We start from the raw sequence: 27,239 nt of genomic DNA on the forward strand, positions 1-27,239 counted from the left end.
CTGCTGCGGTTTCTGTAGGTGTGAACGCACCCTTAACAATTTGAATCTGTATAGTCTGGAGGAAAGAAGGGAAATGTTACGAGACTAAATAAGGTTCAGGAGGGAAGTGTTTTTAGTAAAAAAAAAAAACTGAACTCAAGAACGAGAGAAGACAGTGAGAGGTTAGTTGGGGGATAGATCGAAAGCAACGTAAGAGAATATTACCTTACTAAAAGAGTAGTAGATGCTTGGAACAAACTTCCAGCAGATGTGGTTGATAAATAAATAACAGAATAATACAATACAATGCAATAACAGAATTTAAACATACCTGGGATAAACATATATCTATCCTAAGATAATAAGAAGGGAAATACTAAAAGGGCAGACTAGATGGACCCAGTGGTGTTTTTCTGCCGACAATCTTCTATGTTTTGTTTCTCTGTGTCCCAATACTACAGAATATAGCAAGAGCTGATAGAGGTTAAAAAACTGCACATAGGTGAAATCAGGGAGGTCTGTAATTGTAATAATCAGAGATGTGCTCCAGTTTTCTTCTAGACCAAGCATGGGGAACCTTCAGCCCTCCAGCTGTTGCAAAACTACAATTCCCATCATGCCTGGACAGCCAAAGCCGAATTGTAGTTTTGCAACAGCTGGAGGGCAGAAGTTTTCCCATCCCTGTTCTAGACAATCTACTTAAAGGGGTTATCCAGCGCTACAAAAACATGGCCACTTTCTCTTGTCTCCAGCTTGGGCGGGGTTTAGCTGCTCAGTTCCATTGAAGTGAATGGAGCTTAATTGCAAACTGCACCTGAACTGGAGACAAGAGTCAGGCTGTCTCTGAAAGAAAGTGGACATGTTTTTGTAGCACTGGATAACCCCTTTAAAGGTGGTATTACACAGGCTGATGGGGGCCCGATAATACCTGTAAACGAGTAGCGATCTGCTAGATTGTCGCTCGTTTAATGGGCCTATTACACGGCCCGATAATCGTTAAACAAGGGCTGCAGGGACATCGTTACCGATGTCCTTGCAGCCCTTGCTTAACTACATACATTTCCTATCCACGTTCCAGGGCTGCTGCTGCGGTCTTCTTCTCCCAGGGTCCTGCACGCTCTAACTTCAGAGTGGCCTGTCAGCTGACAGGCTGCTCAGCCAATCACAGGCCGGGACCACCTGTTTTCTTTTCAAGCAGTTTTTTTCATTTTAGTGTAAATTAGTAGGAGTTTGTATCTCTGGCATATTATTCCATACATTTTTTTTTTAAATAATTGCAAGTCATGCGAGTCTTTATCATGTGATTCCAGGATTTTTATTGAATAATTGGGGAAAACAGTACCAGGAAAAAAACACCACTATGCATTTTTTAGTAAAAAAAAAAAATGCGCTATTTTTGATTTTTTTTTATTGGTTTAAAAAAAAAAAGTCTAGTGTGAGTGTTGCTGTATATATTGACTTCATTTTTCTTTTTTTATGCAACAATGATATACGCAACGTACAGCAATAACTGTGTGAAAAACGCCAAAACTGTGCTATGTCATCACAACACAAATATGGATGAATTAAAAAAAAATAAAAAAATATATATAGAGAGAGAGAGAGAGAGAGAGAGAGAGAGCGAGCAGACTTCATATAATACTTACAATGAAGCTAAAAATTATGTAAAAAGTTTCAATAGTGAAGTAAATTGATATGCAGGCTGATAATACAGTGTAGAGTATGAGTAGAGGCACTGAGGGCAGTCACCTTGCAGTCACACATGGTGACACTTCACACCCCAGTGTCTGGTCCATGTGCAGCCGTGGGTAGAGCCCGGCGCATGCGCACTGCCCTCCTCCTGCCTCCGCTGGCCCCGTCCTGTGTGGGGAGCAGCAGCTGCAGGACTCGTGTCATCTCCGCTGCTGCTGTTCATATGGCAACCGCTGTGTGCAAGTAAACATCGTGCTGGATGTGACCCCTGCTCAGAGAACTCCATCAACTTAACCCTTGTGTGTCTGGAGGAGCCATGGGCTGTTCAAGCAGCACCCTCACTCACCCTCAGGGGAGTAACCGACCCCCTGCCAAGTCAGTGGAGACTAATGGACCCAAGAAAAGTGGTGAGTGACGTCCCATAAGGACACTGCTGTGTGTGAACACTGACTGCAGCATATACATGCCATGTGTGCACTCATGCATCAGTCTGTGGCTCTCCAACACTGCAGAACTACAACTCCCAGCATGTCCTGGCAGCTGAAGGATAGACTAATGTATCTATGTATGGAAGGGAATTCTGGGAGTTGTAGTTTTGCAACTGCTAGAGCAGGGGTAGGGAACCTTGGCTCTCCAGCTGCTGCAAAACTACAACTCCCATCATGCATGGACAGCCAAAGCTTTAGCTGGAGTTGTAGTTTTGCGACAAGTTTCCCTACCTCTATGCTAGAGTATGACAGGTTGGGTGACACTGACATACACAGATACATTTGTCTGTCCTTCAGCTGTAAGGGCATGCTGGGAGTTGTAGTTTTGCAACAACCTGACAGCCACAGCTTGAGGCAAACTGACTGGCATTGATCTGTCTATTTATCTTTCTATTGTCAGGTCATGCTGGGAGTTGTAGTTTTCCAACAGCTGAAGAGCCACAGGTTGGGGGGAAACTGGTATACATAGATCTGTCTACCTTTCTATTGTCAGGGCATGCTGGGAGTTGTAGTTCAGCAACAGCTTGAGGGAAACTGACATGCATAGGTCTGCCTATGTATCTTTCTGTTGTCAGGTCATGCTGGGAGTTGTAGTTTTGCAAAAGCTAGAGAGATGCAGTTCATTGCACACTGACATACATAAATCTGTATCCTTCAGTTGTCAGGGCATGCTGGGAGTTGTAGTTTATTAACAGTTGAGTATCACAGGTTGGGGAACACTGACATACACAGACATACATTTGTCTGTGTTTCAGCTGTCAGGGCATGCTGGGAGTTGTAGTTATGCAACAACCTGACAGCCACAGCTTGAGGCAAACTGACTTGCGTAGATCTGTCTATGTTTCTATTGTCAGGTCATGCTGAGAGTTGTAGTTTTGCAACAGGAACCACAGGTTGGGAGAAACTGACATACATAGATCTGTCTAGCTTTCTATTGTCAGGGCATGCTGGGAGTTGTAGTTGTACAATAGCTGGAGACCCCAGATTGCAGGCCACTGCCTTTTTAAAATAAATCTATCATAATCAATTGTCAGGGCATGCTGGGAGTTGTAGTTCTGCAACAGCTTGAGGGAAACTGACGTGCATAGATCTGTCTATCTTTCTATTGTCAGGTCATGCTGGGAGTTGTAGTTTTGCAAAAGCTAGAGAGATGCAGTTTATTGCACACTGACATACATAGATCTGTCTATCCTTCAGTTGTCAGGGCATGCTGGGAGTTGTAGTTTATTAACAGTTGGAGAGCCCTGACATATACAGATAAATCTATCGGCTGTTAGGGCATGCTGGGAGTTGCAGTTTTGCAACACTTGCACCACATCTAAGATTATGGGTCAGCTGTCAGTCTGGGTGATCAGATCTGTGCTTATAACCATAAAATAAAAAAACAAAATTTTTTTTTACACATTATGCGCCTCAAAAACACACAAACACACCAAAAGTGAAGCAAGCACACCCACAAGCAAAAGAGCATTGCTTGTAGTTTCTTTTATACCTCACTGGTGACTTCCAGCAAAGATCTGTCACTGCCAGTCCAGCCGCTGGGATTTCTTGCTCCCTTATCCACAGTATATAATGCACATTGTATTACAGTATACAGCGGTGATCTGTAACGTACAGCCCCTTATCTGTGATATTACAACTCCCAACATGTCAGCACAGCAGGGTGGTAGTTTCCGGCACTGGACAGCAGAGCCCACACTGTGTGATCCGTATACTCTGTATAATCATCGTCTTCCCAGCCGCATCTATAATACAAGACGCTCTCACCTTTCATGACTTGATCCAGAACGGAGATCACTATTACACTACAGGAAGGATAATAGGCCATGGCGTGATCCATACACCGCCCTGTTTATTGTGATCTGAGCTGTGCACCATGTGAGGAGCAATGTGTTATAGGGGGAATGATTCCCATTAAAACATAGTAAAGACTGGCATCCCTGCAATGTCTGTCAGTCATCTCTGTATACAGCTAATGATGAGGGAGAGGATAGACGCTTCATCCGCTGCAGGTAAATCCCATCCCCAATGCACTAAAATCAGTGATATATGTAATTAGTGTTGTTATTGGTCAGATATCCTCAAGATCCTTACAAGTGCAGGAGATTTGGGATAGAATTCAGTACTTGTGGGTTGTGATTGGAGGGGCAGGAGATCTGGGATAGGATCCAGTGCTTGTGGGTTGTGATTGGAGGGGCAGGAGATCTGGGATAGGATCCAGTGCTTGTGGGTTGTGATTGGGGAAGCAAGAGATCTGGTATACGATCCAGTGCTAGTGGGTTGTGATTGGAGGGGCAGGAGATCTGGTATAATATCCAGTGCTAGTGGGTTGTGATTGGAGAAGCAGGAGATCTGGTATAATATCCAGTGCTTGTGGGTTGTGATTGGAGGAGCAGGAGATCTGGTATAGGATCCAGTGCTTGTGGGTTGTGATTGGAGGGGCAGGAGATCTGGTATAAGATCCAGTGCTTGTGGTTTGTGATTGGAGGGGCAGATCTGGTATAAGATCCAGTGCTTGTGGTTTGTGATTGGGGAAGCAAGAGATCTGGTATAGGATTCAGTGCTGGTGGGTTGTGATTGGAGGGGCAGATCTGGTATAAGATCCAGTGCTTGTGGTTTGTGATTGGAGGGGCAGGAGATCTGGTATAAGATCCAGTGCTAGTGGGTTGTGATTGGGGAAGCAAGAGATCTGGTATAGGATTCAGTGCTGGTGGGTTGTTACATAGTTACATAGTTGATAAGATTGAAAGAAGACAAGGGTCAATCTAGCTCAACCTAGAGAAACCCTTCTGTGTTGTGATTGGAGGGGCAGAAGATCTGGGACAGGATCCATTACTTGTTATCTGTGGGTTGTGATTCGAGGGGCAGAAGATCTGGGACAGGATCCATTACTTGTTATCTGTGGGTTGTGATTGGAGGGGCAGAAGATCTGGGACAGGATCCATTACTTGTTATCTGTGGGTTGTGATTGGAGGGGCAGGAGATCTGGGACAGGATCCATTACTTGTTATCTGTGGGTTGTGATTGGAGGGTCAGAAGACCTGGGACAGGATCCAGTACTTGTTATCTGTGGGTTGTGATCGGAGGGGCAGGAGATCTGGGACAGGATCCATTACTTGTTATCTGTGGGTTGTGATTGGAGGGTCAGAAGACCTGGGACAGGATCCATTACTTGTTATCTGTGGGTTGTGATTGGAGGGGCAGGAGATCTGGGATAGGATGCAGTAATGATTACTCCAGACTCCCACCTCCCCCCTGTCGGACTGCTATGTATTATTGATCACAGGTTTTGGCTGAGAGCTATCATGTTGTTCTTTGTATAATCATTGAATGAATTAGATACAGGCAGCGTATTCCCACAGCCCTGTCTCCTCTCCTTGTTTTTTTTTCCTATTTCCCTTTCATTAAAGACTCTTCATATTATTTTTTATTATAAAACATTCTCTTCTGTTGCATCTAAGGTCCTGTTCACATGTATCCAGCTCTGTGCGGTAGTAAAACATTGGAGGGGACCTGGCGGCTGAAAAGATCCCATCGTCAATGGGATAATATCCGGCATCTCTTACTTGGGATACCAGACAAGTCCTGGAGCCAGATAGGAAAACGTGTCTTGCAGCCTTTTTCTATCTGACTATAAAAACTTTTGAGTATAAAGGTATGTTCACATGCTGCAGATTCAGTCCTTATACCCACCTGTCAGAAGTTGTTGAAATGATATGTAGTCTTTAAAGGGAAAATGTCTGCTCTATACAGTGCTGGGAGCTGCAGACATTGGCAAATGGCTGATCGGCTGATCAAACAAAGAATACAAGTTTTTGTTGTTTTAATGCACTAGAAGGCAGATAGTTAAAGGGTTACACAGGCACTTGAAAACTTTTTATATGTTGCTGCGCATATATAAAACATAAACATCTTATTCTTACCTCTCCATGCTCCCTTGGTGTCCTCCAGTAACATCTCCAGGTCCCTTGCTGACCGCTGCTGCCAACTAAGGGTCCATTTACACAGAAATATTATCTGACAGATTATCTGCCAAAGATTTGAAGCCAAAGCCAGGAACAGACTATAAACAGAACAGGTCATAAAGGAAAGCCTGAGATTTCTTCTCTTTTCAAATCCATTCCTGGCTTTGGCTTCAAATCTTTGGCCGATAATCTGTCAGATACGCTTTCTGTGTAAATGCACCCTAAGGGTAGCTTCACACGAACCGTATCGCTGCGTTTTTAATGCTGCGTTTTTATCGCGTTTTATAGCTGCGTTTTTATCGCTGCGTTTTTCGTGCGATTTTTACATGCGAGTTTTGACTTTCACATGAAAATCATGTGAAAATCAAAACGCGCATGTAAAAAACGCAGCAAACACGCGATAAAAAGGCAGCGTTAAAAACGCAGCGATACGGTACGTGTGAAGGCACCCTAACTCATCTGAGTAGTGACAGCCCACTCAGCCAATCACAGTCCATGGCGCTGATCCTGTCTCAGTCAGTGATTTGTTGAGCGGGTTGTTTCTGCCAAGATGAGTTTGCCTCGGAGGGGGTGGCTGCATTAGTGGGGGATTCGGAGACACCGCAGGAGGACATTGGGGGAGTGTGGAGAAGTAAGGATCAGGGGGGAGATTATCAAACATGGTGTAAAGTGAATCTGGCTCAGTTGCCCCTAGCAACCAATCAGATTGCAAGCAAAGACTGGAGATGCGCTGCTTTAAGTATCATAACAGTTACAGATACAAATGAAAAGATGGGTGCACAAAGCCCGGATACAGAGAAAAGCACTGAAAGCGAAGAAAAGTAAGTATGCAATAAGGGCAATGGCACACCAAAATAGAAATGAATATAAATCTCTTTATTTAACAAACCATGAAACGAAAAAGGAACACTTAAAAAGATTAAAAGCACTTATAAAACAAAACGAGAGACCATGATTGTAGTCATGTACTCAGGGCCAGTAGAGGAGAACAATATACTCCAGATGGATGTCTCAAACCCTATCTAATGGCATGATACTAGTCCAAAATCACCAAAAGGATCCTGGTCAAAAATGCATAACATAAACCAAGGTATATACAAACAAAGTGCAAGTGTATGGAAAATGGATAGAACATAAAAAATGGTAATAGAGCCCCTACCCAACCTGTAACATATCCCCTTATACAAGTGAGAGCCAATGTATTTGGCAATTAGCTGTAAACACAAGGAGAGTGTGACACAGGTGGAAAATACTCAAACAAAAAACCATACAGCACTTAAAGGGGTAGTGCGGCGGTAAACAATTATTCACAGAGTAACACACATTACAAGTTATACAACTTTGTAATGTATGTTATGTCTGTGAGTGGCCCCCTTCCCCGTGTCCCACCACCCCCGCCCGTGTACCCGGAAGTGTGGTGCGCTATACATACCTGTCATGTGCCGACTCGTCTCCGATCTTCAGTCAGCGATGTCGTCTTCGGCCGAATCCCTCCGTCCGTCCTGAGTGCCGGCCGCCCTCTGCCGCGTCATCAGCTGCTCAGCCGCGATTGGCTGAGCCAAACTGTGCTCAGCCAATCGCGGCTGGGCATCTGATGACGCTGAAGAGGGCGGCCGGCACTCAGGACGCTCGGAGGGATTCGGCCCGACTGAAGATCGGAGACAAGTCGGCACGTGACAGGTATGTATAGCGCACCACACTTCCGGGTACACGGGTGGGGGGGTGGGACACGGGGAAGGGGGCCACTCACAGACATAACATACATTACAAAGTTGTATAACTTTGTAATGTGTGTTATTCTGTGAATAATTGTTTACTGCCGCACTACCCCTTTAAATGAAACAAAACACATATAACCAGGGAACAAATGGTGAAGGACAGAGGGGAGAGGCAAGTAACCAGTAACTACGGCCCAATGGTGTCCCACGCATTCCGTCCTGCTCACAGGACTTCCTCAGGGATAAATGCAATAGAGACAAATGTTCTTTTTATACGTATGCAATAATTAGCATATGAAAAAAGTAAATATACAGGAAGTAGGCTAACAGACCTGTTGCTGACCGGAGGAGGGTAGAATAACACATGCTGCACCAAATCAACCAATCAGATTCCATCTTTCATTTTTTAAAGAGTCTGTGAGGAATGAAAGGTGGAATCTGATTGGTTGCTAGGGGCAACTGAGTCAGTTTCACTTTACACCATGTTTGATAAATCTCCCTCAAGATGTTTATTATGTTTTCAATAAAGGCAGCGCTATAGTTTTTGTGTCGGCTTACTCCTTTATCTATTAGATTTTCTTGGGAAACCCCCAAGATAGTCATTCTATCTTGCAATAGCTTACTCTAAAGTTACCTTGTAACCCAAAATGTGAGTGCAGCGTGCACTAGTCAGAAGTTTTGTATGCATGGGGATTTGGGCAGAAGTGTATGGCTAGACCCCCCACCCCAAATAGTTTTAAAGTGACTGTACCACCAGGCCCAGGCTGAAGCACTGGATCGGGCGGACCCACCCCCAGTGGGAAGAAACCCCAGCCCCTCCATGACGTGACTCCTTTAGAATCAATGGAACCCTATCATAGAGGGGCGGGGGTTTCCTCCCACTAAGGGTGGGTCGCCCGCCTCCATTGCTTTTACCTGGGCCTGGTGGTACAGTCACTTTAAAGCGTCTCTGTACTGGCATGTAGAGGTCCTCAAGTAGTGTCTGGTTCGGGGGTTGGCCTTTCTCCTGATGCAGGTATTTTGAAAAAAACTACTTTAATTGCAGCAGCAAGGTGGGGAGCCAATCTGGTGTGGACTAAAGCACCTGTGCCCTAGGCCTGCGGCGCCTCTCTCCCCGCATCCACTCAGTTCAGGGGCATGATAAAAGTGAATTGAGGCGTGTCACGTACACACTTACTAGCACGTGACGGGGATGCCACTGCAAGGGGTTAATCTATTTCCACTCACTCAATCTTGCACTCACCTTCCACTCAGGTGGCAAATTGAGCATAAATCACACCCCAACACAGTCCCAGCACCCCAACACACACGCTGCCACCACCTTTCAAATTAAGTGTGAAAGGACACTGTCAACCCACAACACCACTCACTGGCTCTCACAGGGTTAAAACACAACATCCAAAGGCTATGGATTCTTAGAGCATACAAGGACCAAACTTATTAAAGTTTTAAGCTTTAATAGACAAAAAGGTACAGTGCTTACAAAAATAAGGTAAATAAGATGACACACATACATGCAATAACAGTATAAAATAAAAGGGAGAAATAAGCAGAAACTATCTAACACTTACAATAGTTGTTGCCTTCCCAGGGGGTAGGGGAAATCATGGATCGCAGCTCAGTCAGACTGACCCCCTCCACTGCCACCAAGTTTAGCTGTTGGCACCATGTTTTATACAGTCAAAACTCAGCTCAGATTTCCTAGCCACCCAATAGGTGATTAGGATAATGAGTTGTCCCTAATTGGCTGATTAGGTGATAATGGGGAAGGACCAGGGACACCTCATTGCATATGTCCTTTAATTGAACCATTGTCCTATGGTTGGGGGGTGTTGTGCTTCAGTGGGTCTATCCATTCTTTGAAGTAGATAAGAACTCCAGGTTTCCTGAGACCCTCAATAAACCAGGCCTGGTGTTTCCTGACCAGAGACCCTCAATAAACTGCCCAGAGTTTATGATGTTTGGACAAGCTAAAGTATAGTGAGTGGAATACACATAACAGTCTATAGTGTTTCACTTTCATAACCACATATAATATAACTACACACTCATGAATAGGGATAGGGCTGTCCATATTCATCACAAGGCGGGAAGAGGGGTGCTGCAGGCCCTAGGGCACAGATGCTCTTGGCCACACCAGATTGACTCTCACCCCAGCAGTAAAAGTAGTTTTTCTTCAAAATACCGGCACCCCGGAGTAACCGGACACTGTGAGGACCTCTAGAGCGCGATATAAGCAGCTACATGCCGGTACAGAGTCACTTTAATGCTAGTTTTACACGTGACAGATTTTTTGGGTAAAACCAGAAGTGGGTCCAACAGAAAAGAGAAGCACAAGTCCTCCCTTTATATTTTCCATCCCATTTGAATCCACTCTTGGTTTCTGCTAAAACTTTGTAGAAGCCAATATGGCTGACATTACAGAGCTCACAGTCAGGGTCCCGTTTTTTCAAGACTTTCGAATGGTAAATCTGTCCAGCAAGCAGTGTAGCACTGGGTTTCCCATACCATTGTATAACTAGTAAGAATATATTGGATGTATTATCAACTTGGATAACACACTCTGTATGGGAATATAATTCACTTCTTCTTGCACAGGGCCCCAGAAGGTGATCAGTATGATCCACAGTGTTCACTAGGCGGACACATGAATTTATGGCTGTGTCAGCATGTGCGACTCTCTTTAAAGTCAGCGCTGCAGAATATGTTGGCGCTATAGAAATAAATAATATTATTATAAAATCACATTCCCATAGCTGTAGCTTATAACAATATGTTTTCCTCTCTGGGTACAGAAGACATGCTGCACGCTGGACATCTGCCTGTGACCCACACCGCGACTATTGTCTCCAGAGGGAAGTGATGGAGCAGAACTAAGTGCAGCATGTATCCTAGTCCATTGCGCTGCTTTATCAGATGTGGACACATCATTTCTGGTCATCCCAGGGGGAGATGTGTAACATATGCAGCCACCGGGGCTATATGGATAGTGCGGCCCCCTGTCTGCTTTATATATTATTTCTATTCCCCATGCTATTATTTTGGCACAGTTACCTTGGTTTAAGAGTAACTTGGTTTAAGAGCATTTTGCAAGAAGAGCTCACAGTTTTTCAAAATTGTAACTTGGTTTAAGAGCATTGCTTTGGTGTAAGAAGTCCTGTGCTGAGTGGGGGAGGGGCGTGGCCTGCATAGCGAGGTCTACAGCCCTGTACTCTGACCCAGGAAGTCTCCCTCACCTTCCAAATCATGGCAAATCCACTTTCTTCCTACTTCATGCTCCCTACAGTCTGTCAGCCCTTGTGTTTCCCATCCTCTCCATTTCTGCTATAATGTGCCTGCACTTACACTCAGCTATACAAACTGCTGCTATAATGTGCCTGCACTCACACTCAGCTATACACACTGCTGCTATACTGTACAGTAACTAATAATATGACATATTCAGCTGTTTCTCATTCTTTCATCTGTTCTACATTTTATTCAGAATAAAAAATTATTATCTTAGGGGTGTGGAACCAATTGTTTGCATTTCAGTGATTTCTTATGGGAAAATTTTCTTTGGTTTAAGAGTGGATTTGGATTACAAGCACAGTCCCAGAACGAATTATACTCGTAATCCAAGGCACCACTGTATATATATTCCTATCAGCAGAACGGAGCCCTGAGATTCACTTTGTCCACACAAGTGTATTCTTTGTTGCTCTTGAGTTTGCCATAACCGCATGATATAAACTACTTAATAGTTCACCTATTAACCATAAAGCTAAAGGGCAGCACAGTCAGAGCATGCAGTGAAGGAGATCTCTTATGGGGGTCGTCTGGGTTAGAAAACACATGGTCAAGAACGAGATTCTCTTGTTTAGGAGCCTCATCTATTAGCCAGAATAGATACCAAGAACGTCTCTTACTTTTGAAGACTCTGGGGTGGATTTCCTAAGTCTACGTATGCCGGGATCATCATGTTAGGTGTATTAGACGGCACACTGGATAGCTGGCGCACACCTAAATGTGAATCCTGGTGCATGCGAGGCTTCCCATGCATCTCCACTGATATATATGCAAGCCCAGACTTATAACTACATTTTACACCTTATTTTAGTAAATTTGGCACAGGAGAAGCCATACCAACCATTATGCCATAAAGCCCCCCCCCCCTCCGCCGACCGCTTGGCAAGTGTAAAGCAAACCTGGCAAATAGTCGCTTTATGTTTCCAGATGACAAGCACACAAACATTCCATAGTTATACCTGTATACTCATATATACCCCAAGAAGTGGGACTACTCACCCTGTATACTCATATATACACCGAGCAGTGTAACTCCTAACCCCATATACCTATATATGCCCCAGCAGTGGGACTACTCACCCTGTATACTCATATATATACACCGAGCAGTGTAGCTACTTATCCTGTATACCCAAATATGCCCCAAGCAGTGACTACTAAATCCATATACTCATTTATTATTATTATTGTTATTATTATTATTTATTTATTTATTTATAAAGCGCCCTTACTTCCAGGGCGCTATACAATAGTTGGTAACAAACAGGAAAAATACAAGATTAGAACACATTACGTGAAGGCAAAAGACAGACCTGTACATGGGGGAAGAGGGCCCTGCCCACGAGGGCTTACAATCTATAAATGCCCCAGCAGCAGGACTACTCACCCTGTATACGCATATATCCCCCAGCAGTGGGACTACTCACCCTGTATACTCATATATGCCCCAGCAGTGGGACTTCTCACCCTGTATACTCATATATGCCCCAGCAGTGGGACTAATCACCCTGTATACTAATATATGCGCCAAGCAGTGAAACTTCTTAGGCTGCAGTCACACGTCCCGTAAATTATGGCCCTACGGATGGGGAAGCCCTGTCCTGGACTGTTTCCCCGCTCGGCATGATGTATCAATATCATGTTGGGAGCGGTAAACTCTGTAGTGACAGAACCGCGGAGATTGAAAGTTTCCCCACTCCCGGCATGAAGTATAAATATCATGCCGGGAGCAAGGAAACTCTTTCAATCTCCGCAGGTCTGTCCAGGTTGGGCATTCAACAACCATGTATCATGGACAGAACATGGAACGCGTGAATGCAGCCTAACCTTTCAGTTGGGCATTTCCCTATAGTCCCTATATATTTCCTTATTTCGGTCAGTACTTTTAAAGCTATGTTCACATCTCGTTTTTGGCCCCACGCTGCCGGCCACATGACGGCCACATTGACTAACTGTAAATGAGCAGGACGGAGTCATTATGTGACTAAGTTCTACTCATTTGCGCAGGACTCAAAAGTGTGGTCGACCACTTTTTTGAGTCCTGCATAAAAGCAATGTACGTCTGGCAAATGAGCAGAACATAGTCACATAATGACTCCGTCCTGCTCATTTAAGTCAATGTGGCCGTCGGCCGCACGCCGGGCTGCACATCAGCATCCTTTTTTCACTGATTCCTGACGTGTAGACCCACGTGGGGCCAAAAACGAGATTTGAACATACCCTAAGGGTACTATTACACGGAACGATAATCGGATGATCTGTGTCATCGGCTGATCGTTGATATAGGTTCTGACCTATAATCGTCGGGCGCCGACCACGCACCGCTACGTGTAATAGCGGTGCGCGGCCGGCGCTGACGATATGCAAAGAGGAATACATACCTATCCAGGTTGCAGGGCTCCTCTTCCTCTGAGCTTGTCACCGGGTCCCGTGCGCTGCAGCTTCACAGCGGCTTGTCTCAGCTGGCAGGCCGCTCGGCCAATCACAGGCCGGGACCGCCGCAGCCAGTGATTGGCTGAGCGGCCTGTCAGCTGAGACAAGCCGCTGTGAAGCTGGAGCGCGCGACCCCGGGGAGAAGCACAGAGGAAGAGGAGCCCTGCAACCTGGATAGGTATGTATACAGGTTAAACAAAGGCTGCAAGGAAATCAGTAACGATGTCCCTACAGCCCTTCTTAAACGATTATCGGCCTGTGTAATAGGCCCAGTAAACGAGCGCCGATCTAGCAGATCGGCGCTCGTTTAGAGGTATTATCGGGCCCCCATCGGCCCGTGTAATACTACCCTAACTCAAACCTCTGAGAGACAGGTGATGCTGACTGCTGGGTGCTGCACCAGCATAGAGATAGTGATTACTGGTAGCGGAGCCGCTCTGTAGGGATTAGCTATTAGGGTAATTGGCCTCCATATAGATACACAGCACTTACGTGCCAGACACAATACTTCACAGGCATTTACTGTTATTCTTACAGTTTACTGTTAAGCTGATGTAATTGTCTCTAGTTGCGAATACAAACAATGTGTTATGTAGAGATTCCCTTGTTTAGATGTCGTGACTTGGTAATATTAGCTCTATGGCACTAAGCAAAGTGAAGGCAATGACAAGGATGGATGCACGGAATATTGCTGAGCATTAGTTTCTAGCACCTGCATATTATAGTCTAGCACACCCAGATTTGCTGTGACTGGTGCTCCGAAATATTTGGTGCCAGAATTGTGTTGTACAGACAATAAATCTCACAGACTACGGCTTTTATGTACCCATATAAAGGGGTTATCTGGATAGAAAAAAAAACAGTATCTATATCCCTACAAGTATATGTAAAGCAATAAAGAAGCCATACTTACCTCTCTGCGGTCCCCTGGCATCCTGTCAAGCTGATCCAGACTCCACTAAGACAGACTCTTCTCAGGGGTGACAATCCGCTCAGCAAATCACTGTCCCCAGCTGGACAGCACAATAGCCATTGATTGGCTGATCAAGCAATCACCCCCGAGACTAGTCTGTCTCTGTGGAGGCAAGATCGGCTTAAAGGGATGCTGGGGGAGCACAGTGATATAGATACTGTTTTCCCTATTCAGGTATCCCCTTTTAAAAATCGGTTGTGATCTGAATGCTGAGGCCCCCTCCAGTCATTAGTTACAGCCAGGTGAAGCACACAGCTATTTGCTTCCCTCCTTTGCTGGCTGCCCGATACAATTCATTGCAGGAGAAGGATTTCATAGACATAGACATACTTCTAATGGAGTCTGTCTTCATTTGTTGATTCAGACAGACAGCCACAGAGCAAAGCATTCTCTCCCATGCTTCATGTGGCTGTAAATAAGCACAATATTAAAGGATTAGAAAAAACACAGCTACTTTCTTAGGGTATGTTCACACTGAATAAATGAGGCGGAATTCCGCCGCACGAATCCAGCCTGCCTCTGTATGCCATAGCCTGTCTATGGGAGAGCGCACGCTCCTCCGCTGCTGCCACTCTGTGTTCCGCCTGATTTACTCAGTGTGAACATATCCTTACAAAAAATAGCGCTACCCCTGTCCTCAGGTTGTGTGTGGTACTGCAGTTTAGCTCCATTCACTTCAACTAAACTGCAAAACCTCACACCCAAACTAAGAAAAGGAGAGGTTTTGTTTCTAGAAGAAAGCAGCCATAGTTTTATAAGGCGGGACAACCCCTTTAACTTGTGACCCGTCTGTCATGTGTTTTTACTCTGTTGGTGTTAGTTATCAGATCTGGGTAGACATGGTGCATGCTGAGTACATTGTTGTATCGTATGGGGTTAGTAGATGCCGCAGTACGCAGGGTCAGGCAGTAGTAGCCGTTTTATGTTTCAGTCTAGACGTGTCTCAGGAAACAAAGGATAATCCCCTGGATTACAAATGAATCGCTTACATGTCTGACTTGTCCTTTCATTGAGCATCGCTTGAAAAGTTAGTAAAACAAATGAGTAAATTGTCGATGGTTGTTACTTGCACTCACGGTGTCTCCATGGCTGTGAGGGGGTTTCTTTCGTTGCTTCAAAGAAAATGGACTGGTGAGTGCCGTGTAGAATGTAAGACAAGAGGGAAAGAAGTGTGAATTACGGAACGTTATATGATATTAGCCTCCTTGAGTTTAAAGGGATTGTTCCATTAGTATAACCTCGGCCTATTAATGCACATCAATGTCATAGGAGGGGTCACTTGTTAGTCTAGCTGGAAAGCTACTAACTTAAATAGGTCTTTATGTAATATTAAGTTTCTCCTGCATCAGTATCTAGGTTTCTGGATCCAGCATCTCTGTCCTGTACCAAAGAACACGAGCCAAAAAGATAGCTCAATGACTTACCACTTATTGCTCTGGATAATTTCATTGCTATTTTATCAGTCTAGTGGATATGATATGCTGCTCTTTTCTTCTCATTGTTGACAGCTAAATGCCTACGTTATCGACCACTGCTGTGCTCTTAAAGCAGTGGTCCGGCTTGTATATACATAGCTATAGTATACATATTAATATATGGTATACAATATATATCTATAAGTCTTCATTATCTCTCTCATCGATTTACTAATAATTATTATTTGTATAGCACCAACGATGAAAATAAATGTCTGTCTGCCTGCCTGTCCTCTATAGACTTCAGAACGCCTGAACCGTTTGACACCAACTTTGGAACGCAGATACATTGGGTGCCCGGGAAGGTTAGAGTGAAGGTCCTGTCCTTGCCAGATGTACAGGAGGAGACCAACCCATAGAAATGAATGGGAGAATCTCCACACTGCACACACAGGTGATATAATTAGAGCTGTGTGTCTCCGCAGTAATGTATAGGTGAGGGAACTGGCCTCAGACAGAGCTGTAGAAACATGAATGTGCAGATCCAAAGCATCACAGTTACATAGGGCCCTATTCCACCAGACGATTATCGTTAAATCATTCGAATCTAAACGACAATCGTTCGGACCGAACGAGAAATCGTTGATCGTTTAATAAGACCTGGACCTATTTTTATCGTTGCTCGTTCGCAAATCGTTCACATTTAATAAGACGTTCGGTCGTTCACAGTAGTGACGAACGCAATAGCGACGACAAGACGACCGCAAGAACGATCATAAGTAACGATTATCGCTCCATGTAAATGGGTGAACGGTTTAAGGTCTTTCGCAATAGCTGTCGTTTTTATCATTTATCGTTAACGATTATGCGAACGATAATCGTCCCGTGGAATAAGGCCCATATATGACAGCCAGGCCTGGTGGGAGCTCACAAGGAGAACAGACGCATAGAAATAAGTGGTAGAATGTTCGAGTGATCAGATTTTAAGGTATACTGAAGCCTTAGGGTCCTATTAGACAAAACAATTTTAATAATAAATTATTGCAAACGAGAGCTATTTGAAATCGTTCACCATATTACACAGAACGATAGCCTTTAGTTACAATCGTTACTACGATCGTTTACTCCATGTGATCCCAGCAAAACAGCGAACAATGTGGAATTATACTGAACTAGTAGTGAACAACTAACAGTGATTTTGGTGTCAGCACAAAATCTACCATCAATGACACATGAATGATTTGTCAAAAATCGTTGCCTGCATTTACACAAAACGAAATAACATTTTTTGCACGATAACCATCCTGTGTAATAGGGTCCTTAGAAACCAATATAATATAATAATTTGATCTGATTGGTTGCTAGGGGCGGCTGCCTTATCTCCCATTCTGCCTCCTGCTCTTTGAGCACTTACTACAGTTGTCATTAAAGGGGTTGGCCACTTTATAGTAAAATTGTTTGTGTGTAGTACTCATAGCACTTACTGACAGCAGCTCCCTGTGTACCTCATAGAGCTAAATTCAGACTCCCCTCCTCCAGGTTTTACTGCCCTGCTCTGTGATGAGTGTCCATAAGATGGCCGACATGGAGGAACATGTGACCATGCCCTTTTTGGAGGGCGTCTTATTTTCGGGAAACGCGTTATTACACGAAACGATTATCGTTGAAATACGAACGATCTAACGATTTTTCAAACAATAATCGACCCGTGTAATACTGCCCTGATTCAGAGCTTCCCAGCAGAGATGGAAGTATCTCTCCAGAGGACGCTATAATCCATACATGCAAGCCCAGCCCTTCCCATCATCCCCAGAACACTATATCTACAATGAAGCTTGCAGGTGGCAGCATCAGCCTGTGGGAATGTTTTCATGGACAGGGACTGGAATTAGCAATTGAGAAAAACCTGCTGGGTTCACACTACGTATATTTCAGTCAGTATTGTGGTCCTCAAATTGCAACCAAAACTAGGAGTGGATTAAAAACACAGAAAGGATCTGTTCATACAATGTTGAAATTGAGTGGATGGCCGCCATATAACAGTAAATTACGGCCATTATTTCAATATAACAGCCGTTGTTTTAAAATAACAGCAAATATTTGCCGTTAAATGGCGGCCATCCACTCAATTTCACCATTGTGTGAACAGATCCTTTCTGTGTTTTTAATCCACTCCTGGTTTTGGTTGCAATATGAGGACCACAATACTGACTGAAATATACGTAGTGTGAACCCAGCCTAGTCTGCGAGAGATATGTGACTGGGACAAAGGTTACCCTTCCAGCAGGCCAGTGACCCCAAACATACGAAAGATATATTGGAGTGCAGAGGGGAAACATTTCAATGGAATGGCCTAGTCACAGCTCAGACCTCATGAAGTTGAGAATCTGTGCATGAACACTTCTGTACCTACACAAACCATCTGAGTAACCTGAAGGAGATGAAGCAGTATTGCCTCGAAGTGTCTAGAAACATGCCCGTAACTGAACACAAGAACAAGGGGACATGAGAAAATATTACTTCACTAAAAGAGTAGTAGGTGGTTGGAGTAAACTTCCAGCAGATGTGGTTGGTAAATTTACAGTAGGTGAATTTAAAGGGTAATTAAAGTGGTGCTGCCCCTTGTGCTTTCCACACAGCCTACGCTGCGTGGTAGAGTAGCCAAAGCGTTGGGTGTCGCAGGTTGAGCAGTGTCTCTCCATGTTCATCTGTGGAGATCACATGGGACGACATCACTGAAGTGACCCTTTAAGACTAGATGTTAGATGGTACTAATAGGATTTGTACCACTTGCATCCATGGTAATAGTAATACAGCACAGGGGTATCACTTCCAATACAAACAGGAGCTGTACTGCTAGTGTATATAGCATCTCATCCATAATCTAGTGGCGTTAGATATAAATCTGCTTCCACATAACTCTTGTGAATGTTTAATGTGTTGTCCAAGGCTGAGATGACATCATGGGTGCTCAGAGGAATCTTGTATAACAAGCATGTTCTCCCTCTGGTCAGATCATTGTCAATGTTTAACATGGGAAGTAAAAGTCATCAGTGGAGATGTGGGAGGAACACCCATCTGTAATTGTAGAGTTAGTTTTGTGTTTTCTAAGATGGGGGGGGGGGGGGATTCTCTGGTGGTGAAACTGGTACCAGACACAACCTGTGGACAAATGTGGTGCTGTTTATTGGAGAAAGCAGTCATGTTTCTCTAGCACAGGGATGGGAAACCGTTGGCCCTCCAGCTGTTGCAAAACTACAATTCCCATCATGCATGATGGGCAAAGCCGAAGCTTTGGCTGTCCAGGCATGATGGGATTTGTAGTTTTGCAACAGCTGGTTACGCCGAAGGTTCCCCATCCCTGCTCTAGTAGCTTTGGCTGTCCAGGCTTGATAGGAATTTTAGATTGTAGAATCTAGGCAGAGGTTCTGTATAACTTAAAGGGGTTATCCAGCGCTACAAAAACATGGCCACTTTCTTCCAGAGACAGCACCACTCTTGTCTCCAGGTTGGGTGCAGGTTTTGTAACTCAGTTGCATTGAAGTGAAAAGAGTTTAAAGGGGTTGTCCAGCGCTACAAAAACATGGCCACTTTCCCCCTACTGTTGTCTCCAGTTTGGGTGGGGTTTTGAAACTCAGTTCCATTGAAGTAAATGGAGCTTAATTGCAAACCACACCTGAACTGGAGACAACAGTAGGGGGAAAAGTGGCGATGTTTTTGTAGCGCTGGATAACCCCTTTAATTGCAAACCGCACCTGAACTGGAGACAAGAGTGGTGCTGTCTCTGGAAGAAAGTGGCTGTTTCTTGGTTGGTCTGGATAACCTCTTTAAAGCTCTTCCTCCCAATGCATAATATCATTGAGGGGCCCTCATCTACCATACATATATAGTGCTGTTTTCTTATGAGGACCTTATTTGCCCATAGGATTGTATAGACTGTGTACAGTTGCGTCAAAATGTAATTAAAAAAAATCAACTTGTTGACTGTGTGTTCAGGCCCTGACTGATTTCCAGATATAGCAGGAAGAAGCGCATGGTAGCATGCTTCACTCCCTGTCTGAATGCTATTTCCACCCAGCTGCACTGGACAGTCTCGTAGACTTTGGACGATGGTTGTGGCCAGCTAGGGAGTAAAATAGGCTAGAGATGGGGTCAGACCCAGAACAGTTCAAACTTTTGACATGTTAGAAGTTTTTCTAAATGATAGGGAAACATTATAGATTTAGCTGTGAATCACATCAGTACAGATCTTTTACCTGTGGTTGGAAAAAAAGAATTGTTCCCATTCACTGAATGCTTGAAGAGCTCTAGAGAGTTCACTTTACTTCCAGATTTGGGGACATCAAGAGATATCTGACTGTATCGGATGTATATTACCGGTTACCAGCCAGTCATTGGCTTCATAAAGATCCTCATCACGTATTGTTTTGAGCTTCTCCTAGATCACAATGACATTTTGTTGCTAGCTTTTTTGCACTGAGCTCCCATGTACCAAAATAAACAAGTCAGGAGAAACCAGATTCAATGTTTTAGATTCTTAAAGGGGTATACCACTCAAAAATAACTTTTCACATGTTGCTGCCCTGGGGATAACATAACAAACAGACATGCTCCCACAGGAGCCTCCTACGTCATCTTCTGGTCCTCAGCTGAGCGATCCTTTTCCACGTCTGGGGGTGAGAGCCTGCTCAGCCAATCACTATACGCGGTGCTTCCTCTTCTTAGCCAATGCTTGGGCCAATGCTTGGAGGCAGGATTGCCCACACGGGGACTGGAAGATGACACAGGAGGACTACTGGGGGAGTGCAGAAAGGTGAAAATATGCTGTTTGTCATGTTCTCATCATGGGTAGCAACATATGAAAGGTTATTTTTGAGTGGAATACCCCTTTAATACAGTTTTTGAACACACCCTAATAATAACCAGGTATTTATTGGTTAAATGGGTAGTGCAGCGTTGGGAAACTTTTGATATTATATTGCAGACTTATAGAAAATAATAAAGATGTTATTCTTACTTTTCTACGCTCCCCCAGTGTCCTTGTGCAATCTCTTCTTGGCAGTGCCAGCCCGCTCATCCAGTCACTGAATGAAATGGAACAGCACCACAGCTTTTCCATGAATTTTTGTTAGTTTTTTTCCCCCCAGTTTTCCATTTACTATCTATATTGTAAAATATTCCTAAAATCTTGAAGTTTTTAGGCTAGGTTTACGATTTAGGCCCCACTACGGGGTGCATGTCCGGAGTCTATGATGCGAAATAAGCCGGTCCGGCGTGGGGCTGACAGCTCTGTTGACTTGAATAGGCAGGATGCATTCATCTTGTGGCTTTAAAGGTGGGGAAGTTTGTGGATGTATTAAACCCTGCCCTTCTATATACTCCAGGATGACAATGTGCAAATATACATGTGAAACCCTTGAGAACCCCAGAATTGTTACATATAGGGGGAGATTTATAAAAAGGGTGTAAAATTTAGACTGGTGTAAACTCCCCACAGCAACCAATCACTGCTCAGCTTACAGCTCTGGTGAAAGGAAAGCTGAGCTGTGATTGGTTGCTGTGGGCAGTTTACACCAGTCTGAATTTTACACCCTTTGATAAATCTCCCCCATAGTTTTCTAGTGAGCTGCAAATCCACTTTGGATCCCAATGGTAAAAAAAAAAACTTCCCTAGTTTGGAATGCATTTATTTTACATGAATTTTCGCTGAAAAGCTCAGTATTTCCACTAGTCAAACGAATCTTAATTTTTATTAAAAATAAAATACAATCAAACCCCAACTAAGACTCATAGCACAGGAAGCAGACGATCTCCCATCATTTCATCTTATAATTATGGAGGAATTTAAAGGTAACACTTTCTATTACCTGTATCAATGGATGTATACTAAACTGCCCATTTACTGTACTTCCAGCACCCTCAGAAGTCAGCGACCAAATCATAGACGACATTGAAACCATTCCAGATCAGACAAAACTGGTTCCATTGACAGACAATGAGCCATCCATAAATGGGATTCCACCAGAAGACGAGCAAGCCAAGGCTGTGGCAGCGCTAGAGTTAGATCAAGAAGAAACGACAGAAGAAGACTGCAGGACCAGCAGTCCACCAGCAGAGGGAGAACTTGTGCACATTGGAGAGTCTGTAGACCTGATCACTGGTCAGGACAGCTCAGTGGTTGAAGGTTGGTGGCTGCTTGTATACAATACACAGAATACACAACTGAGTTACATTGTTATGAACATCTACGATGTTAGCAGCTTGTAGCTTATGAAGTCATCAAGTGGCGTGTGGTGAGCTGGCTTTGTGGGTATATAAGGTGCGATAGGCTGTCAGCACACATATGCCTCCTTGCTGTCATGGGTAAAGGGGAATAATATAAACTTTGGGGCAAGGGTTGCAGCATTTCTGAACAGTATGTGTGAACTGTTTGCATAATGCTGTGATAAAAATGGTAAAAAACCAATGCTGACTGACTAAAGGCTAGCCTTGTTTGCTCTATGGATCATCCCCTATGTCCCCTACAGCAGCTGCGGTGTGGTACATAGGGGATGGCTATGACAACCTACCAGGATCCTGCTGTGTCTCTTCCAGCCCATGTAGCTGCAGTCTGTGCTGCACAGGATGGTTACTGTGGATATTACCAGGTGGTTATAATAATTTGACATGACTGTGTATATAGACAATATTCAAAAAGGGTTAGGGAACCCTATGTTTACTCTTGGTCTCTCCCCTACTAAGTTTCATTGGTGGAGTTCTAAAAAACTAAGTAGATTGAAAGACTTTCTAAGTAGAAAACGTTTACATAACGTGGAAGACTTTAGACGCCAACATGACCTCCCAGTGGCGGAATCTTTCAGATTGCGGCAGATATTTTCATTTTTACAATCTTATTGCCCCTCGAGTACTGAATGTTCCCCCTCAGACTTTAAGCGTACAGCCCTCTATTCCCCTGATGGTAAAGGAATACTATCGCTCTTGTATTCTGCCTTCCCCACCAAGAAGTTCCAAGCTTTCTTATAACGCTCAATGGGATTCTGACTTTCATATTACAATGTCCCCACTGCAGTGGTAAATGAGCAGTGAACTTCTTAGCAAGGGTAGCTGGACTGAAACTGCTCTTAAGGTCCTACACCACGCATACCTTTTAGGCTACATACCATTTACCCAGAAGTTTTGCCTTAATGTTTTAGGGGATGATAATTGGCACAATACATCACATATGGTGGTCGTGTCCAATAGTCCAATCTTTCTTGACTGAAGTTGTTCAACTTGTGGTAGGCATCATCGGCCACTCATACCCTAAGACACCCCAGGCTTTTTTTTGTTTTTTTTTGGGGGGGGGGGTGAAATAAAGCCCTCTAAGCTTCCCTTTAAAACTTTTAAACTAGTACAATATATCTTTTTATGGCGGCAAGGATTCATATAGCGTCCCGCTGTAAACAACCATTGCCACATTTAGTTAAAGCGATAGAGCGTATTAATAGTATTTCATTGTCTGGAAAGATTTCTGCCACGAGGGGAGATACAATAGAAGGTTCGGTCTCCATGGTATACTTCGGCCCATGTAGCAGATTTGTCTTATTACATCACGTCTTAACATGCCCATTTGTCTCTTTTTCTTTACCAGCCGAATATAAGCCATTCTAACCCCCCCCCCCCTAATAGATGTCTCCTAATATCTCATACACTAAAGATTAAGAGCAAAGATACAAGTCAGTTTGTGTTCCAAGAAACAAGTGAAAAGTAAAATTTAGGAAAGAAAAAAAGGAAGGAAAATGAGGTAGTGTGGTGTCGCCCCGCTGGGAAGCACGACCGGTTACTTGCCAGATGGTGAGGTGTGACTCCACTACAGTAGTGGTTGGTCAGGTAATAGCTCAGGCAGGTGATATACTGTCGTGACGGCAGTGCCGATTGGGCACACAGGTATGATGGCACACCTGCTTTTAGTTTAATGAAGCTGGCTAAACCCTTTCCCATGTGGTCAGTAACCTGCCGGGATGTGGGGGGGTCGCTTGGGCGTTTATCATTGTGGTCCCGAGTAAAGCTGTGACCCACCCCGACTATTGGCACTGCCACCCACAGAAAGGGGAGATGACCCAAGGAAGATGCAATGGCTGTGTAGGTGCTTGGATAAGAATCACAGGGTCCCGTTACAATAAATAAACTCTTCTTTACTGCAGGAATACTTGATACAGTGATACACAATAGACTTTTGACTTGATAAGTTACTTTAGACCTTAGTGACCGGATTTGTGTTGAAAGCTAAGAAGGAGTACAGCCATGCTGACTGAGTTGCGTGCTGAGAGGTAGAAAGAGTTCAGAGAAGTGGAGAGGAGGATGTCGAGAGAGTTCCAACCCAAAGTAGTACTGTACTCTGCCCGAACTTGAGAAGTAGAATAAATAGAGATACTTGAGAGTAGAGAGAATACTTGTGCCCGTGTTTTGACTTTTTTGGTCTTTGCACCACCTATTGCCCACCAGTGTCGGACGACCCGTCCTAGAGGGTGACACAAGCCCCAGACCTTGTTACCGGGGATGAGCAGAGTGGTCAGAGTTTTCTGGCTACACCCACGCTGCGAGATAGAGTACGTAGGCTTCTAGTAGCATTGCTCTATCCGGATCAGTTTCTCTTTCTTTAGGATACTGTCCTGCACTTTTAGACTTGTTCTCGGTGTGGGCTGGGATGATCCCTGACTTGTCGTCTCTAAGTGTGCGTTCAGCACTGGATGGTGTGTAGAAGTGCTGCTTTCAAGAAGAGAGTATGCTTGCTTCCCATGTGCGTCTGTCCCTTACCACACCTCAGACTAGACTACACTGGACCAGTTTGAGGGAGCGTTCTGGCTTGCGTCCTTTCTCTACAGAATCCAGAGTAAGACTCCCAAAAGTGTGGCTACACATTTTCTCCCCATGTGACAACTTCCAACAGCATCTGTGATGTGTGCTGTGAGTGGGTGAGAAGAGAGTGCAAGAAAAGAGAAGGATAGAGATAGGTAGAAAAGAGAAAGAGCTCTCATTGGTGCACAGATCACAGAACCAATAACCCTTTAAACACTACAGCTGTGCAATACTTAGATATTCAGTACACATACTAGCGACATCTAGTGGTAAAACTTAAGTAATACTTCACCACCACTAATACTTTAAAGTACAGGCTTTTGCGAGAGGTGTAAGAAGAAGCAACACCCGTAGTGGGACACCACAGTAGCACCAGAAGAGCATGTCCCAAGCACCTAGTTGTCCACCCCCAGCTCATCTCAGGATATCCTCAAAGCCCAGAGCTTCTGTGTGAAAAGTCCAAGCCGTCCATGCGGTAAAGGCTTCTGAATGGCCCTGTGGCTTGGCCACTATCTCCTTTGCACGTTCAGCTGCAGGATTTTAGAATCCGCCGGACTTCTCCTTTAATGATAGGAAACAAGGTGGTTGTTGATGGAACATACTCCAGTTGTGTCACAGTTACTAGTGGGGTACCCCGAGGGTCAGTATCAGGTCCACATTTTAATATATTTATTTATGAACTTGTACAGGTATTACGGAAGTAGAATTTTTACATTTGCTGATAATATTAGGATCTGTAAAGTGATAACACAGAACAGGATACCGTTACCCTGCAGAGAGATCTTGGTGTTGTGTGAGATCCCTCTAAAGCTTGTAATGACTTTGTACATAACCTGCAGGAGTAAGCATAGGTCTGACTCCATATCTCCTTGTTATTTGTGTCCAGGTGAGATAGAAGAAGCTGTGGAAGCCAAGATGCATGAAGAGGTTGTGAGCGAGGACCCGGAGACAAAAGAGGAAGAAACAGGACACCAGGCGGACGTGGCAGAACCAGAGATGGGTACGTTGATAGGGGAATGAATGTCCTCTTCTTTGTTACACAACATTATAGTCCACATAATGAAAAGCTCTGTCACTGCCGCTCTACTGTTACTTGGCCCCGTTCACCACTTATGTAAGGGGATACTCCAACTTACACATATGTCCGGTGTCTACAGGGGGACTGGTTTGTTTGTTGGGCAATTACAACAGTATTGTCAGTAGTAGCTTCCTTGTATACCCATCAGCCATGTATTGTGTTACATTTTATGTTTTTTTTTCTGCTGTGAATCACCCTCATCACAATGGGGAAGAAGAGCAGCTTACATTACATATGGGACAGGCCTGCTATAAAACCTTTAACAGTCCAGCACTGAAATATATCCATAGTGTATGCTATCAATATCGGCAAATACCCTAAAATTTGGAGTACAGCCACATGATGTATCATATTAAAAAGTGCAACAAAGACAAGAGCAGACCAGGATCTCTGCTGTCTGCGTAGTGCATTAGATATGTTCCATAAACTTTATATAGAACCCATCTCCTACAAAGAAACAGAAAAGAAGGGAGAGAAACACTTAGCTGAACGCTTCTCTTTACGTTATAGTGACATCATAACTTGAACTTGCCACATGGTTAAAGGAGTACTCCAGCGATAAAAAAAAATCTTTCAAATCAACTGGTGTCAGAAAGTTATTTAGATTTGTAATTTACCTTTATTTAAAAATTTCAAGCCTTCCATTACTTATCAGCTGCTGTATGTCCTGCAGGAAGTGGTGTATTCTTTCCAGTCTGACACAGTGCTCTCTGCTGCCACCTCTGACCGTGACAGGAACTTTCAGAGAAGTAGCAAATCCCCATAGAAAACCTCTCCTGCTCCTCAGTTCCTGTCCCAGACAGAGATGGCAGCAGAGAGCACTGTATCAGAATGAAAAGAATCCACCACTTCCTGCAGGACATACAGCAGCAAATACATATTGAAAGTAAACTACAAATCTATATAACGTTGATTTAATTTTTTTTTCTTCGGCTGGAGTACCCCTTTAAAATAGCACCCACACTCATGGCAGCCTTAGTGCAAATTTTTATCAGAGCATAATACTTTGCAGGATTGCAATAAAAATCCATGTTTGTGGCTTACCGCCTGACTTTGTATGTGTCACATATCTACCTTTGGAGGATAGGCTATTATTTTTTACAGACTGGGTGACCACTTTAACTAAATGTATTTTTCTTTTTTTGCAGATACAACCGATGTAGAAGAGTAAATGCGTTCTGAATCCTTCATGATCTGGACTTTTTTGTACTGTTGCTGCAAGATATCTGGGGATCCTTTAGGTGTTAAAGTGAGCGTTACGCCCATCAGAGCTCATCTCATGTCGCATTGCCAAGACGCCAGCTAGTAGTCACAAGACTTGTACTACACCCCGTTCTGTGCCTTATAAATATAAACTCGGTTAAGTGGAGAA

General features: G+C 44.0%; 1 protein-coding gene across 2 annotated transcripts; it reads left to right on the forward strand.

Annotated features, from left to right (window-relative positions):
* The first annotated feature begins 1,826 nt into the window (after window positions 1-1,826).
* On the forward strand, window positions 1,827-27,239 carry ERICH5 (glutamate rich 5). Of its 2 annotated transcripts, none has more exons than XM_069959906.1 (4): window positions 1,827-2,078; window positions 21,866-22,135; window positions 25,676-25,789; window positions 27,016-27,239. In XM_069959906.1, exons 1-4 carry the CDS (start codon window positions 1,988-1,990, stop codon window positions 27,036-27,038), a joined length of 498 nt encoding a protein of 165 aa, XP_069816007.1. In that variant the 5' UTR covers window positions 1,827-1,987; the 3' UTR covers window positions 27,039-27,239. The 2 variants fall into 2 exon arrangements, with proteins under 2 accessions (XP_069816007.1, XP_069816008.1); XM_069959907.1 differs by lacking the exon at window positions 1,827-2,078 and adding an exon at window positions 16,330-16,405.

The sequence above is a fragment of the Dendropsophus ebraccatus genome, chromosome 2, assembly GCF_027789765.1.
Source record: "Dendropsophus ebraccatus isolate aDenEbr1 chromosome 2, aDenEbr1.pat, whole genome shotgun sequence".
In the NCBI taxonomy this organism is placed as follows: Eukaryota; Metazoa; Chordata; class Amphibia; order Anura; family Hylidae; genus Dendropsophus; species Dendropsophus ebraccatus.